We start from the raw sequence: 16,345 nt of genomic DNA on the forward strand, positions 1-16,345 counted from the left end.
CCACTTTATTTTTTTCTGTTATCACTCTTATTTTTGTGCCAGAGTAATTAATGAAAATGTTAAAGAGATGGCTGGTTGCAGGGGACTCTACCAGTAGCTTTTTTAGTTACTTCCCTTTTCAACCCACTGTAGCTTCATTTATGTACTGTGCAATGTTGTTAATTTAATACTTTTGCCAGACCCTAGATATATGAAATACACTGTGTCCTTTGTGTAGAAAAATCATGTACCTTAGTCTGGTACAGTTCACTTCTATTAGATCCATGACTTACCTAATTTTATCTCCATATTTCTGTTTCTGTCATTTCCATACTAGCTTCAAAACAATCTGAAATTCTGCATTCTAAAAATTAAAATTGTGGATCAGTAGTTATTTGAATTACTATTTTTCCTCTTTCATATGTTTTTCTTTCTGTTTTTCTGTAATAGTGATGAAAATGCAGATTTAAGTTAACCAATCAAGTAACAGAAATAATTGCCTTACTTTTCAGAAAAGTAGAAGTGCCCACTACTTTTAGGAAAGTAGTAGTGCCCATTGTGTCATCCTGAATGAATGTGACAGTGTTTGTTAACCATTTTGAACTATTCTATGTGCCCTATGCTTTGAATGGATAATGAATAAAAATAATGTAGCTGAATATTTCTAAACTACATAAATGAATTGCTAATGTGTTATTGAAGTTGGAGCTGCTACAATTGTGTTTGAATTTCAAGTGAACAGTTCGATTTATCAGATTTCTCTCACGTTAACTAAGGTAATTAGTTCTCTTTCTAGTATGAAGTAACCATTAGACTAATTTATAAAGTTAATTTTTACATCAAGCCATAGCATGTTGACTTAAAATGTAAAGGAAGAATAAACCTGTGTTAAATTTGTATGGAATATTTTAACAAAGCACTATAAATCAACAAGAATAATTAACTACTATATCATTGTATATATATTGATATCATTAATTAATGATAGATCTAAGAAATAATTTAGTGGATGTTTCTTATATTAGTGGGTTTTAATGTTTTTTTGGCCTTATTTTTGCCTGTGTTAAGAATGGATTTTGAGGTCAAATTCTTAGATTTTGCTTGCTTTAAACCCTATTATCTTTCAAGAAAAAAATGATAGTGATGACAAACCTCCCAGCAGAAGTTGTTAGCTGAAGTGAGTGATCACAGAACATAGAACCTCATATGACTTAAAATACCTTAAATCACACAGTCTTTCAAAATGATTTAGCTACAGCAGGCTTTGCACTTTTTCCTTCAAAGCAACGTTTTAGCTCTTAATGTGTGTCTTTCTTCCACCATTCCTTTTTCCTGGTCACCTGGGTCAGGGATTCCCAAGGGCTGGTCTTGTCAGTGAAGACTGATGCACAGAACGCATTTTGTATACCAGCCTTTTCTGTGTCCCCTCACCAGGGTTCCTTCTCCATTTAGCAGCAGACCTTTTGTTATTGATTATTGAAGAAGCCCTTCTTGTTGTCCTTGACATTCTTGAGCAGATTTAATTCCAGGTGGGCCTTGACTTTTCTTGTCTTACATCTTCTCACTCCATAGAGATGTTTATTCCGAGTGGCTGATCCCTGTTTTTACCTCCTGTATATGTCTGCTTTAGTGAGTTTTGACAGATGTTCTTAGTTCATCCATGCTGCCCAATTTCTTACTCATCTGGATGCACCATTCTTGAGCCTGAAGGAAGTGGTGCTTGAATACTGACCATCTGTCTTGGACCCTTTTTCCCTGCAGAGCCTGGCCCCATGGGATTCTTTCAGAAAGATCCCCAAAGAAGCTGAAGTTAGCTCTTAGTTGCAATTTGTCTTGCTGCCCTGCTTCCTTCATGCAGGATACTGAACTCCACAATCTCATGGTTGCTGTAGCCAAGGTTGTCCCTCTAACAAGGTCTGCCTTGTTCATTAGTATAAGGTTGAGCAACACACCATTCCTCATTGGTATCTTCCACCATCTCTGTCAGGAAGTTGTTGTCAATGCTTTACTGTTTGTGCTTTGCTGTTTTGTTCTTCTAGCAGATATCAGGATGACTGAAAGTCCCTGTGAGAACCAGGGCCTGTGACCATGAGGCTACTACTTGTCTATTAATAGACTTCCTCCACTTCCTTCTCCTCATCAGGTGGCCTGTAGCAAACACCCCCGACAGTGTCACCCTTACTAGTCTGCTGTGTTATCGTAATACTTAAGCTCTCGACTGACTCATCATCCACCCCAAGACAGAGACTGATATATTCCAGGTGTTGCCTCACAACCACGGCAACTCCACCACTGTGCTTTCCAGGTCTGTCTTTTCCTGAACAGCATGTAGCCCCTCATGACAACATTCCAGTTACACAAGCTATCCGAACATACCTCCATAACTGCAATGAGATCAAAGCCCTGTGACCGGATACATATCTCTAATTCCTCCTGTTTGTTCCTTACACTGCATGCATTGGTGTACAGGCACTTCATAGAGGTATTTGAGTGTGTCAATATCCCAGTGAGTGTGCAAGGGGATGTCCCATAGTCCTGTCTTATAGTTATGTCTTTGGCTGCTTGTACCTGCTGGAGGTATCCCCACTTAAACCTTATTTTGCTGCATGCATGGTCACTGTAACTCTCCTCCTACCCCATCTTTCCTAGTTTCAAGCTCACTCTACCAGGTTGGCCTGGTAAAGATTGGCAAAGATTTGTGTGGGCTAATTTGTGAGATGCATCAGTTTTGTATAGTTTAGTCTGATAAAGAATACTCTCTACCTGTTATCCTTAAGGACAGGAGTTCTACAAGCAGTACTTCTAAAGAAACCTGGCAAATTTTCAGCAGTTTAAGCTATCTATAGCCTCTAGAAATTCAAGCTGTTCCAGTTGCTGAAACTTTTAAGTGTTTTTTTCAAGTATTTCTGGAAGTTTCTATTTTGATATGGCTTACAACTGTGTTTGTGCTGTTTGGAAATGTTCTTATGTATCCCATTTTAACCCAAAACAGTAACTTCAGCACAAGTAGGTAATAATATGTAGACATTAAAAATTGGTGTCCTGCTAGAGAGAGCAATGAGAAGGCAATGTTCTTGGAACACTTGTTATGTCAAGATGCTGAGTGATGTAGTAATAGAGAAATGTTCTTGGCACTGGAAGATTTTTATAGGGACAGTACTTGGGCAGTGTACAGTGCACAGTCCTTTGGAAAAGCATAAGATACTGCTCAAGAGATTATCTTCAATATTCATGCCAACTGCCAGATACTTGGAAGTCTTAACTGTCCGGAATGTTACTAATCACTGATATTGTGTTTGAGTTGTAGGTAAATTTAAAAATATGTTTATCATAGAGTAAGTGGAAGAAGTCAGCTGTCCGATACAGAATATTCAGATAGTGCAGATGAAGGTGGCACTTGCTTTCATTAGGGTTCCAATATCATCCTTACACAAACATCCAGAAATTGATTTTCACTTTTAGCAGACAAATAGAATTTTTAAGTCCACTGTTCAGTTTGTTCAATGCTCTGGGTCAAAACATTAATAATTAAATAGTACAGAGTTAACAAATGGGCTAAACTGACAAATATTATTTATTACAACCTGTGTCAAATCTCTAAAAATAACAAAACATGTCCTTGTGTGTATTAGCAAACAGGGACATAGTCACATAGTATTCAATAAGGAGTCTGAATTAGATAGAAACCCGGAAGGTAACAATGTCAAGCTATTGCTTGGTTCTTACTCTGGTGCTCTACCATTTTATCAGGTATGTAACTGTATCATGCATTTTTTGATGTTGTTATCTTTGCTGGCCTGTACAACTACTTGCTTGAAAAACTCAAATAACTCCTCCATTGTTAAAAGATAGCTTTGTTTCTTTGTTATCCAGTTTCTCTGATTAAACCAATATTTTCTCTATCTATTAGTAAATTACTTTTCTGGGCACAGTATTAACTTGAATGTTGTTGTCTGCAGGAAAAAGAAATTGTTTTAGCACCTTCCTGTAATTTTTCTGTCCTGTCACATCTAAACAAATATGACAATTTGTGAAATGACCTGCTGTATGCTACATGCTGGGGTAGAGTGCATTTGTGTTTTGGTTTAAAAATTGCTGTCTGTCTCTTAGTGTAATAACCAAAAGTTTCTTATATGCTATGTTTTTACAACAATAAAAGGGCAAGCAGGATGTCATTTTTGAGGTAGCCAGCAGGAAATGTGGGGTCTCTGCAATATCAGAATTTTCATTAAGTGTGCTTCTTTTATGACCCAATGAAGAGCCATGTCCTATGCTGGAAAACAAAAATAACTGAAAACTATAGGCCCTGTGTACTAGGTCTGTAGGGAAAAATCCCTTTTGAACTCAGTTTGAGCATATAGGTGAAGATCCTGAGGCTGGGGTTTTAAAATTTAAAAATTTAAAATTTCCCAAGTCCAATATGTTACAACAGAGAATAGGAAGGAGAAGAAGGAATTATTCTTCTCCCTGGATGTGCCAGGGTGCTGACGTCCTCCTTTACTCATAGTCTGTCCCCCTGGAAACATTTCTAACTTAAAACTACTTGAGATTCTTACCACAAGATAGAAGGGAAGGAGAGCAGAAAATGCTGTATCACTGATACAAAGCACATAATTCCTAGAGTTGTTGGGTAAAATACAATTTGAGACATAGAATTTTTATTCTGTGTTTTTCTATTGCTTGAAAAATACCCATATGTGCGTATATAAAGACACTAATATATAAAATATTCAGTGGCTTTATATAGCATTTTCTGGAAATTGCTTTAGCAGATTATTATTTTTTAGCTAAGTGAAGCTGAAACTTGTAGAGGATCCAGATAGTTGTATGCTTTGAATTTGGTACCAGAGGGCCAAGAACTGTTGAAGACATTTTGATATGAATTAACATGGACATTTTGAGAAGTCTTTAAACAATTGTGGTGACCTAAGCCATCATTTTAGCTTTGTTTTTAAACCTTTCCAATCTGTAAACTATTATTAAGTGTTTGTTAATAAACATTGAAGGCTACATAATACACTTGGTAAAGCTGGCTTTGACTTTGTCTAAACTGTCTTTGTAGCACTTGTGCTGAGGAAACTGATCTTCTGTATTTAATTTTTAAGGGAAATACATGCAGATGATGAACATTCTGAAACCTATTGCATTTGATGTGATCCACTTCATGTCACAGCTCTTTGATTACTATCTGTATGCCGTCTATACATTTTTTGGCCGAAATGATATGGTAGGTAGAAGCATTTTTCATTTTCAAGTATCACTGTACACAGAGAATGAAAATACAGAGGTGATCTCTTTTTAAAATACTACTTAATGTGTAATTCCCAGAAAAATTATCAACAACAGAATGGATTTGAATGTAGCAGTAAGAAAAGGCTGATTAGATCTGCAATAAGGGAAAGAAGTACTGGGAGCATTATTGTCAGTGAGACATTAATCATATTATGTTTTGAATAGACAGATTCTCTATTCCTTTTTCCTGCACTACTGAAAAGGAGGAAAGACAATGTGAAATACCTAGAAGTAGTGATAGAAAGTGGGTAGCAAAGGAGCCTGCACAAGGAAGGTTGTTTGAGCCTAGACAGTATAAGGTGATTGAATTTTTCTATATGTATTTTTCTGGTTTGCATAAGAATAGCAAATGTAGGAAAAGAAGACCATGAAAGTTAAGTAGTAACTCAAGTTTAAGAAGTTTGAAAGACACTTCTTCATATCTACTATTCTTCTGTCAAACTACTTGCATTAATGAAAACAATGTTTTTTTGAGTGGTCTTGTAGTTGAAAAAAATGCTTATTGACAATGTCTTTACATAATAGATCAGCTTTCAATAGAATTGTCTTAACAGCTGCATGTAAAAGGAACTTTCTCCTATCTTGGCCCCTAAATTACTCCACAAGTAACAATGTCGAGGGGTTCCAAATCCATCATCATGTGTTGGCAAATTGTAATGAATTTTCAAACTCAGCGTACGGTTCTAAAAGATTTTGAACTGTTCTCTTTGGCAGGACAAATGTATTTGCGATTTGTGTTTACAAGATGGGTGGAGGGTTTCTTTTTGTTGGGTTTTTTGTTTTTTATGTTTGTGGTTTGGGGGTTTTTGGTTTGTTTTGTTAAAATAATTGATTTCTGTTGGCTTAGTTGCTCTGATATTCACATTGTGTTGGATTTATTGTTATTTTTTTGCACCTCCTGTTTTGTGTTTCTAAAGCCCATACCAGCTTCCTCATTTTGTGCTTCTAACAGAGAACAGCACAGTGCTAGGCAGGTAAACAGATGGGTGGTAAAATTGTGATGTTTTTGTAGTGTGCCTAGTATTAGTTTTGACAGATTGTTTTCCATAGGAAACAAATGCTTACAAGGGTTTATGATTGTAATAAAACCTCTTGTAATGCTACTTACATGTCCTCACTCCCTGTAGTGTTTCTAAACCTTTAGAAATTAGAGATGGGTGACGGTATGTGATTTAGACTACTCAGAGAGTACCTGTTTTATTTTTGTTTAGAAAATAATGTCAAATGGGATTCTTGGAGTATGTTGGTATAACTTCCTTAAATGTTTAAAATTATTTGTGAATAATTGTTGAAGTTATTTTGTATATGTGAGTTAGTACACACATAAGGAGAGTGATTGGTTACACAGAGTTCATTGCCAGCTCAGTGAAAAACAGGGATTTGAAATATACATGTTGAGTTCTATGTCTGTTCATGATGCTGTCATTGCTCTTTCCAGACCTCGTTTGAACCATTATCCCATGTAATCAGTATTTGGCTTTCTCCACTGCCAAAAATTAAACACTATTGTAACCAGAATTGCTTTCAAAACTTCTTTTGTTTGTGGGATGCAAATTAAGCCTGGCTTATCTCAAATTATGGAGCAAGGAAAAATTAAAAGGATTGGCTGTATTTTACATCTACTCACTAAAATTTAAGGCATTAGTGAATATGCCACAGAATAGTTTTCCTTAGGAGAAACAAATTGAGGTGAGCTTTTTTTATGGTGCATTGCACTAATTTTTAAACTTTTTAAAAAATAACTATAGGAGGTTATTATAAGAGGTAATTACTATAAGAGGTTAATGATAAGAGGTAAAATTGATGATTAATAGAATTATTCTGCAAATTGTTTTAGGCTCTGCTTACTAGCCTTAGGATTTAGAAAAATCTATACTTCTACAAATAGAAATAATGAAAACTTGTCTGGAGTGAGTCAGATGTACTGATGAGTGAAATGTTCATAGTGAAGCCATGAGGTTCTGTTCTTGTGGACATGTCTCCTAGATCAGGTTTTAGATTTCACCAGAGTATACTTCCAGTGGGAATTCAATTCAGATGTAAATTTTCATTTAATATATAGAAGGATTGGGGCAGATGGACATTTTAAATCAGAAACTTTAGATGCAGTAAATGGGGACCTAAATTATACATGTTAGTATTCAGAAAGAGGCGGGAGGAAGTCACATAAACACAAATACTTCCTTCTGTGATTCCGCCCACTGAAAGGAAGTCTAATAATGCAGTGTACAAAAGTGCCCTAAATGTTGTTCAGCAAATTGCCTTTTGGTGTGAATCACATACCAGAACTGTATTCCAGTCCTTCCAGGTTGTTGACTTAAATGTGTGTTTCTTACATGTCCCGTTTCCACTTTCTTTGTTGTGTTAGTTTGTTGGGGGTTTTTATTAACAGTAGAAGATAAGAAGTTATAATAATTATGCATGTCAAATCAGACCCTCAGCTGGTATAATCCAGTAAATTAGTGTAGCTATATATATATGTGCATATATATGGCATAGGTATATATATATATATATATAACTATATATCCCAGCTGAGCATCTGACCCATACACTCCTGAGCCATGAACATGAAGATGGCACATTTCTGAGGTAGATCTTTGTAGGCATTAAGTAATAGTGACTGTTGTCCTAGTTTAGAGAACAGGTGTCTGCTAAGAAAAGCAGAAGCCTCTCTTTGAAAATGGAGAATGTAAACCCCCTCCCTCTAAATTATTATAATTTTGAAAACAAGCGGCTTTCAGGGAAAGATATGGGAATTAGGAATAGCAGTTCTTTACTAGGGAAATTAAAATGGAAATACAATACTACAAAGAAACAGACCCCAAGCCCTGACAAAGTCAGAGTACAACCTGACACCCCGTCAGGCAGGGTGTTGATAGCAGTTCGATTAAATGGTGGCTGTAGTCCTTTTGTAGTGACAGATGTGATTCAGTTGAAGCAGTGCTCCTGTAGAAGGTGCAGTTTCCTTCCAGAGGTCTAGCGGTGATGTGGAGAAATCCAACTTCCCTCTGGAGTCCAGTGGGGAAGGGGGCTGCCTTAGTGTCCCAAAACCTCTGTTTTATCTTGGTAAGAAAAGTTGGGCCCTTCCCCCTGGCTGGAGCAACTTCCAATGGGATGCAGTAATTTTATCAGTCACACAGTGGGACTCAATGGGCCATTAGCAGAAAATGACTGGCTGGAGGAAGGATGGGTTGTGAAAAGATAAAGAACAATGCCCTGCCTGGTTTCAATGGATGGCCCATTAGCAGAACATCTCCCACGGAGATAAGGATCACCGCCCCGCCCCCACCCTCAAGAGATGGTGATAGAGTAGACCTTTTATCATACCCTGTATTGTAACTCAAGACAACTGTTTATAAAGATCAGTGGTTATAACTTTTACATATACAAGATATATATCTGATAATTACAAGAGATTTTATTGCTAGGAGTGAAAACCATTTGACTTGGGTGTGTTGTGAATGCAAGGCAAGGAGGTGGTGTTGTGGGACCCCATTCCAGGCTCATCACTCAAATGAGAAAATCTAGAGTCCTGCTGTCAAATACAGAACTATAGCAATAAAACATACTGGATGTTTTATTGGTGTGAATGGTACACTGTCATCTTCATGAAAGATTCTTAGGTTATTCTTCACACCAGTGCAGTGTTGAGTGCTGTGACCTCTGTCAATTTTACTTTTCATTTTGTATGGTTGTGATTCTGTGATAAAGTTTTGTGTAAGTTGTAGATACTCTTTGCAAGCTCAAGTGTTGCTGTATCACTTCAAAGCTTGAGCCAATGAGCTTTCCTTTCCTAACTTAAGTAGAATGTATTTCTTCCAGTTTGAATCAACGGGACTGGGCCTCAGTAGCAGCAGATTGCGCACCACACTGAACAGAATCCAGGAGAGCCTGATTGATCTGGTAAGCACCTGGATTTTGTTAATGCTCAGTGGGATAGGGGTCTGTGTATGACATTCAGGAATTATGGTTCATCATGGCTTTTTGATTTTTTTTCTCTGTTCACATTCAGTGTCTAATAACAAAGACTTAGTTTCATGATGTAGAGGTCATTATTGTATCAAATCATTTGTTTCTAATGTACAGCAAAATGAATTAAATAGATTTTGTGAGATGTAACAGTGGAATTATGTTTTTAAATCCTCTATTATGGTTCATGTAATAGAGACGTTCAGTATTATCCTTAAAAGAGACATTTTATAAAAAGAAATAGATGACTCATTTTTCTTCAGTAAAAGAATAGCGAAACAATAAGCTATCCTGAAGATTATTTACCTTTCAGGATAATAGAGGTTGTATACTGAGACTTTCCTTGATTTTGGGGAACTTTCTCTAAAGTTTTTTTTTTTTTTGTTATATCCCATTGATAATTTTGTGATTTATTTTCAAAGTGTGTGAAGTAAATATGGTACTTGTATCACACTGGCAGCAGATTACTGTCCTGCACAGGAGGGTGGTGAAGGAGACTGTAGGTAGTTTTTGTGGATTCAACTGAACAGCAGAGTTTATGAAAAATATTGCTAAAAACAGCACCAGAAATGGAAGTTTGAAGTTCTCATATTCCACCTAAATATAAAACCCTTGGAACAGTGTGAAGAAATTTCCTCAGGGCATCAAAATAGCTTGTGTATTAGTTAATACTATGGATACTACAAGAAGGTTTTATTTTCTGAGGCTTCTGTCTTAGAAATAACAAAAATATGTTCTTCTCTGTGCACAAGGATTTGACACTCAACAGGAATGTACTTTATGCTTTTTTAATTCCTTGAAGCATTATACTAAATCCTAAACTGTTCTCTCAGAGAAGGATCTTAAAGGTCTTGAGGGCCATTTCTTAAACAGTCGGTAGAGGGAGCATAAGATAACTAATAACCCCTAAGCCTCTGTAAAAGAGAAAAATACTTCTTGGTATCTTCTCAAAGGCAGTGCATGCACAAAGAAATTCTAGGAAGTACTTGCAAATGAATCAGTGATTATGGAAAAATGGCAAGTTATGTAATAAATTTAAAAATTTTTGCTGTAGTGATGGTTTCTAACAGTGCTTTACCAACTTCATTTTTTTAGCAGTTAAAATAATTTAAAAAAAAAATCTAGGAGTGAAATGGAAAATAACAGCAGTTTGTTTTTTTTCCTCAGTCATTAATAGTACTGTAACAGATAACGTTATTGCCAATTGAAATTAATAGCTATGTTGAATGTAAGATTTGAAAGAAGAAAGAAATCTTAGCTAAATACTATTAACTTGGACATTCCATGAGGTTTGTTAATATCTTATGAACTTACGCCAGTCCTATACTGTAAATGGAAATTTTTCACTTTTTGATTTATGAGGAAGTAAAAGTATTCTGGATAGTTTTGTTTGTTGTTTGCTTATTTTTAAGAGATTGTGAAAGTCAAGGTTCATTTTTATTGTGTCATAAAAAGAGTATTTCTCGAGACTGTATGGATAGTTCTGAACTGCTGAAGGGATTATTTGACCTTATTTTAAATTTTTGTAAATTTACTTCTGAAAGTATTCATGTTTGTGTTGTGGCATTCAGTCCCATTGCCTGTTGGGATTTTAAGGTTGTTGCCTTGTCTTCTATCCATGGTGACTTTACTAAGAACTTCATTTCTGTCGCATTTCAATTCCTGATGGCAGCATCAATATTTTATTTCCATAAAGATAGTCTGAATCTGAATCTGACAATTCTGAGTCTATGACCAAAACTCGGCCAGACTTGCATGTAGATCAGAATAATTTCACAAATCTGTCAGTGTCTGTGAAGGTTGAACTACATGATCTGTATCAAGACTCTTCAGTAATTTAGACTGGATTATTTCTAGCTTTCTTCTTGGACTTTCTCAATTCCTTTTTCTTTAAATATCACTGGCTGAAGACCTCTTTACTCAAATTTATTGTCAGGAGTTAGAGTGATGACTGGAGGGTTGAGTGGCCATCCCCTCCAGCTTTGTGCAGAATTCTGGTATTTTCTGTTTTGGATTGAATTAATGCTATCTGGTTTATACCACTTAACGGGTTTTTTTGGGTGTTTTTTTTGTTTGTTTTGTTTTTGGGGTTTTTTTTTTTTAAGAATACTACTTTTATTGTTATTCAGCTGAATTTTAAGTTTCCTTTGTGAAAAAAAAAAGCAATGTGAAATGGGAGTTCCACTTCTAGCAAATTAAAGCACTAAATGCTTTTTCTGGCATTTTTGTAGCATGTTCAGTATGAAGAGTATGGAGGTTAATTGGAGGGATTCCCTGAAACTCCTTATGGAACTGCTCTATTTTCCCATTATTACAGTGCAAGAAGTTTCTGTCCTGTAATATAGACTGTGCTTACAGTATACTGACCATACTTGAAAAAGAAATACTATCCTGGTTTTCATTTCGACCACAGAGAGACTAAGTCAAATTTCTGACTTGTGGCCAGTGTGCAAAAGGCTGCAGCAATTTGAAACACTTCCTCTACTCTTCCCTCCACCCTTTCTCATGCATCATGTGCCTTCTGCTTCTGCTGGAGGTCCTTGTTCCCTCCGAGCAGTATTCAACTATAGCTGAATTACTCCACTGTTTTTTGCAGTCTAATACTTCATAGCAAAACCAACTGTACTTTATAAACTGCAGCAAGTCCTCCTGCAGTTTAGATGAATGTCTTAGACAGTGATTGGGAAGTAGCTGAGATGCAAACATGTGTTCAGTCCTGTTAACCTCTTTGCAAGGCAATAATGTGGCATCTCAGCTGTGATGCATATTATTCATTGTCAATATGTCTCTCCTACAATGATAAATGATAAACCACATTATAGTAAAAAAACCCCCTAAACAATAAACAGTGATCAAACCACTTCAGTTGGTAGGAAATGTGCTCCTGCTGGTTGTAATTGGGATACAAAAACATTTTAAATTTTAACTTTTCTTAAAAAATGGATGTTCTGTATGATCTAATCAAAATGACAGTGATGAATAACTTTATTAAGACAATGATAAAAGGACTTACAGTAATTTCACGAATACAAGCCGCACCAATTTGACTAAGATTTTGCTCCTAAACCGGAAATGCGGCTAATAATCAGGAGCGGCTAATACAACCTCAGAAGTGCCTGCCAGAGTGCTGAGCCGAGCAGCTGCAAAGTCGGCATTTTGCGATTGTTACAAATCGCTACTTTGTTGCACCGCGGGTGGAGCCTGGCTCCCTGTAGGCAGCACGGGGGGCGGGGAGAGAGGCGGGAGAGCTCTCTTTCCTCCTCTACCACAGCCCAGGGGAGAGACGGGGGGGGGCCCGGCGCCGCCATTGCCGCAGCCCGGGGAGGAGAGGGGGGACCCGGGCCGCCCCTACCGCGGCCCGGGGAGGGGGGGGGAAGCCCGCGCCGCCATTGCTGCGGCCCGGGGAGGGGGGGGGGAAGCCCGCGCCGCCATTGCTGCGGCCCGGGGAGGCGGGGGGAAGCCCGCGCCGCCATTGCTGCGGCCCGGGGAGGCGGGGGGAAGCCCGCGCCGCCATTGCTGCGGCCCGGGGAGCCGACAGGAGCCCCGCGCAGCCATTGCTGCGGCCCAGGGAGGGGGGGGAAGCGCGCGCCGCCATTGCTGCGGCCCGGGGAGCCGACAGGAGCCCCACACAAGCCATTGCTGTGGCCCGGGGAGCCGACGGGAGCCGCGCGCAGCCATTGCCGCGGCTCGGGGAGCCGACGGGGTGCTTTGTCCCCGCCCGCCGCCGCCGCGGCAGGAGCGGGGAAACTCCGTCCCTGCCCGCCGCCGGCACCACGGGCGCGGGAAAGCTCCGTCCCCGCCCGCCGCCGCTGCCGTAGGAGCAGGGGAAGCTCCGTCCCTGCCTGCCACCGCGGGGCAGCGCCAACCCGGGGTGACCGAGCCCAGAGGCAGCGGCGGCCGGCCCCGAGCTGCAGCACCGTGCTGGACCACCTGGCCCCGTCAGCGGCCCCTAGCGGGCCGAGCCTGCATAGCCTTAGCTCAGCCAGTAAACCCCGCCCTCCCGCGGTTCTGTTACTAATTGCACGCGGGTCCTCGCTGCGAATGACAAAGCGGCTTATATTCGGGTGCGGCTTATCTATGGACAAAAACCGAAATATTTGCCAACACCCAGAGATGCGGCTTATACTCAGTGCGGCTTGTATTCGTGAATTTATTGTAACTCTAAAATTGAGCAAGCAGGTTCTTAAAACATTAGTCTTTAGATATGCTTCCAATCTCAAACTGTTATAAGTTTAATAATAATGCAATTTAATTATGCCTCGTTTTAAACTCTGTACTGCTAATACAGATACTGGTTTAAGTATGTTCTGATATTTCTTTTGGTAAATAAATGGACTTAGTTAAAAATAAAAAAAAAAGATACCTACCAATTAGTACACCTTTCTTGTAGTAAGTTGTGTGGAAGTGTGCTGACAGCTTACAGTGATTGAGTAGGCCGTTTCCTGTATGTAACCTCTTTGTCTTTGCCTTAAAGAAATACCTCTAGGCTAAATCAAAAGTATAAAAAATAAAAGCACTGTGAATATTTCTTTTAAAGTAGTTTAGGGTCCAGTTTAATTTCTGAGAGTTAAGAGAACAGTATGACTTTCAAAGATTTATTTGACTACACTGTACTAAACTTCATATGTGTGTCTGAACTTCATAGTCTGGTCTTTGCACATCTAGCACAAAATAGCTTTCATACAGATTTCTGCTATGCAGCAGCTTCAGAGTTAATACAGTAATTTCACGAATACAAGCCGCAGCAAGAAGACTAAAATTTTGGTGGAAACCCGGAAATGCAGCCAATATTCCGATGCGGCTAATCTATGGACAAAAATGTGATATCTGCCCTTACCTAGTATCATGCTGGTCCAGTCCCGAGCCAAAACAGTCTGAAATCCATGGTTTCCCGTTGTTCCGACAATGAACCAATCAGAGAACAGCTTATTGCCTGCCTGTGGATGGCGGCATTACTGAGGGGCGGGGGTTGTTATCGGGGTGAGTTACCTCGGCAGTTCGATAAAAGTGTGTGATATTTCTCTGTACTTTTTAAAGTGTTTTCAGTCTTGTGCGGCTACGGGGCTGGCTGGGCTCGCAGGGAGAGGGCTGGGGGAGCCTCTCTCCCCGCAGGGAGAGGGGTAGAACGGCCACTCGGCTCGCAGGGAGAGGGCTACAACGGCCGCTCCCCCCGCGGGGCTGCGAGGGCTACAACGGCCGCTCCCCCCGCTGGGCTGCGAGGGCTACAACAGCCGCTCCCCCCGCCGGGCTGCGAGGGCTACACCGGCCGCTCCCCCCGCCGGGCTGCGAGGGCTACAACGGCCGCTCCTGTGCCAGCACGGAGATGTGGCTCCGCTCGGAGCTCAGCTGCCTGCCCGCGCGGCTGAGCGGCTGTTTAAAGGCAACGCGGATCCATTGGGAATGCTCGCAAAATGACCACACTATTGTTCCTGTCTTTTTCGGCTTGTAAATAAAGGGTGTGTCTTTTTTCGCTTGGAAACAATGTTTCCGAGGTCGGCAGTAAGCCAGTAAGCCCCGGCAATCCTGCGATTGTGTTACTAAATGACGACTTTGTGAAAGTTCGCTGCGAACTAAAGTGCGGCTAATATTCCGGGTGCGGCTTATCTATTAACAAAGACATCAATGTTGCCAACACACCGGATATGCGGCTTATACTCCGTGCGGCTTGTATTCGTGAAATTACTGTAATTTAATTAAGTTGTTACTTCTAGATCCTCCAAAAGTAGCACTCTACAAACACTCTAATCATTCATATAAGCAGATTGTTTTTAAAAGAAAACACAGAAAGAGAAGACTGAAAAGGGGATGAAGAAGTGCTGTTCTTCCAGCCTCACTGAGATGTGGTTTAGATTAGGCTAGATAGATCAAAACTAGCCCCTTTTTTGAGTTGCTTGTATCTCTTTGCTGACAGTTTCCAAGTCAGTATGTAGAGGTAGCTACACACATTATGTCTTGTGTTTGTAATTTCTAACAGGAATGTGTTTTTACACAATAATGATGTCCATATCAGTTCACTGAGAGCTTTAAGCTGCTAGGTACAAGGCATCAATCAGTTTGTTGTGTGCTTTGGTAGGAATAATTAGTGCTTTGGAAGGAAAATACTTCTGATTCCTTGCTTTTTCTGTTTTTAAGCAGCTTTCTCATCTTCACAAAATGTAATGTAATGGAGATACTACTGTTACCTAGATCTTGTTTGTGAATATCCTGTGTATATAAATAGCTGCTTTGAGTGACATTCCTGCAAAAAGAGATTTGGGGGGCAAATAACCATGGAATACTCATAAATAATTCATTGCAAACAGGTTTGCTCAAGCAAAACTAAAATTTAGAAGTTTCTTAAAGTTACTGTGTCTTACAGCAGTAGAACATAAATCACTGTAGTAAAGTATCTAAGCATTGCAATGCAATGTATAGAACAGTAGATGGAAGGAATTACTGATATAGGTGAGTATGGGTCAGTGTATTTTAGAATCTGTCTTTGGCTTTTGGACTCCTTCCCCAGAAAGTATGTGTCTTTTGGCAGAGTCAGTTTAGAGATTGATGATACAGAGATGGAAAATGTAGATTATTCAGATGTACAAATAAGATAAAGATTGGTAGGAATAATCTTTTTCTTCATGTCTGACTTCCCATCCCATTTTGGCTTTGACTCTTTTATCCTGTGGAATGGTACAATTCAGTTGCATTAGTCCCAGTGCTGGAAACAAATACTTTGGTTTTAATTAAAATGTCACATCACAGGCCTGCATTCCATAGTGTGGATGGGTTCACTGTCACATATGGTTTGGCAAAATATTAGTGGCAAGCTCTGGAGAGTCTTGGCTGTGGAATTGTTTGCCTGACATGGCTGTGCCAAGCAGCTCCTAAAGGGCATAGCTAAGGTCCTCAGTGAAATAGCAGCTGTGATGCTTGGTGAGGTTTTATTTGGCTGAAGATACCTTGTGCGACATTTCTAATCCATGCTTGGTCTCCTGGTGCTTAAAAGGAAAGGAAAAAAAAGCCTGAAGAAAAAGAAATAAAACGGTTTGTGGATTTTCTCTTTCCTCTCTTTAAAAGAGATTTCTAAGTGTACATAGTGACAATTTTTAAGGTGTTGTATGAT

At 39.4% G+C, this 16,345-nt stretch overlaps 1 protein-coding gene across 1 annotated transcript in view; it reads left to right on the forward strand.

Moving 5' to 3' along the window:
- Positions 1 to 16,345, forward strand: part of VPS50 (VPS50 subunit of EARP/GARPII complex) — a 97,473-nt gene that overhangs the window by 63,614 nt on the left and 17,514 nt on the right. The window contains exons 21-22 of the mRNA XM_033060341.2: positions 5,085 to 5,206; positions 9,097 to 9,177. Coding sequence (XP_032916232.1) covers positions 5,085 to 5,206; positions 9,097 to 9,177 — 203 coding nt within the window. The remainder of the gene's footprint in view (positions 1 to 5,084; positions 5,207 to 9,096; positions 9,178 to 16,345) is intronic.

This window comes from Catharus ustulatus, chromosome 1 (assembly GCF_009819885.2).
Source record: "Catharus ustulatus isolate bCatUst1 chromosome 1, bCatUst1.pri.v2, whole genome shotgun sequence".
Classification (NCBI taxonomy): Eukaryota; Metazoa; Chordata; class Aves; order Passeriformes; family Turdidae; genus Catharus; species Catharus ustulatus.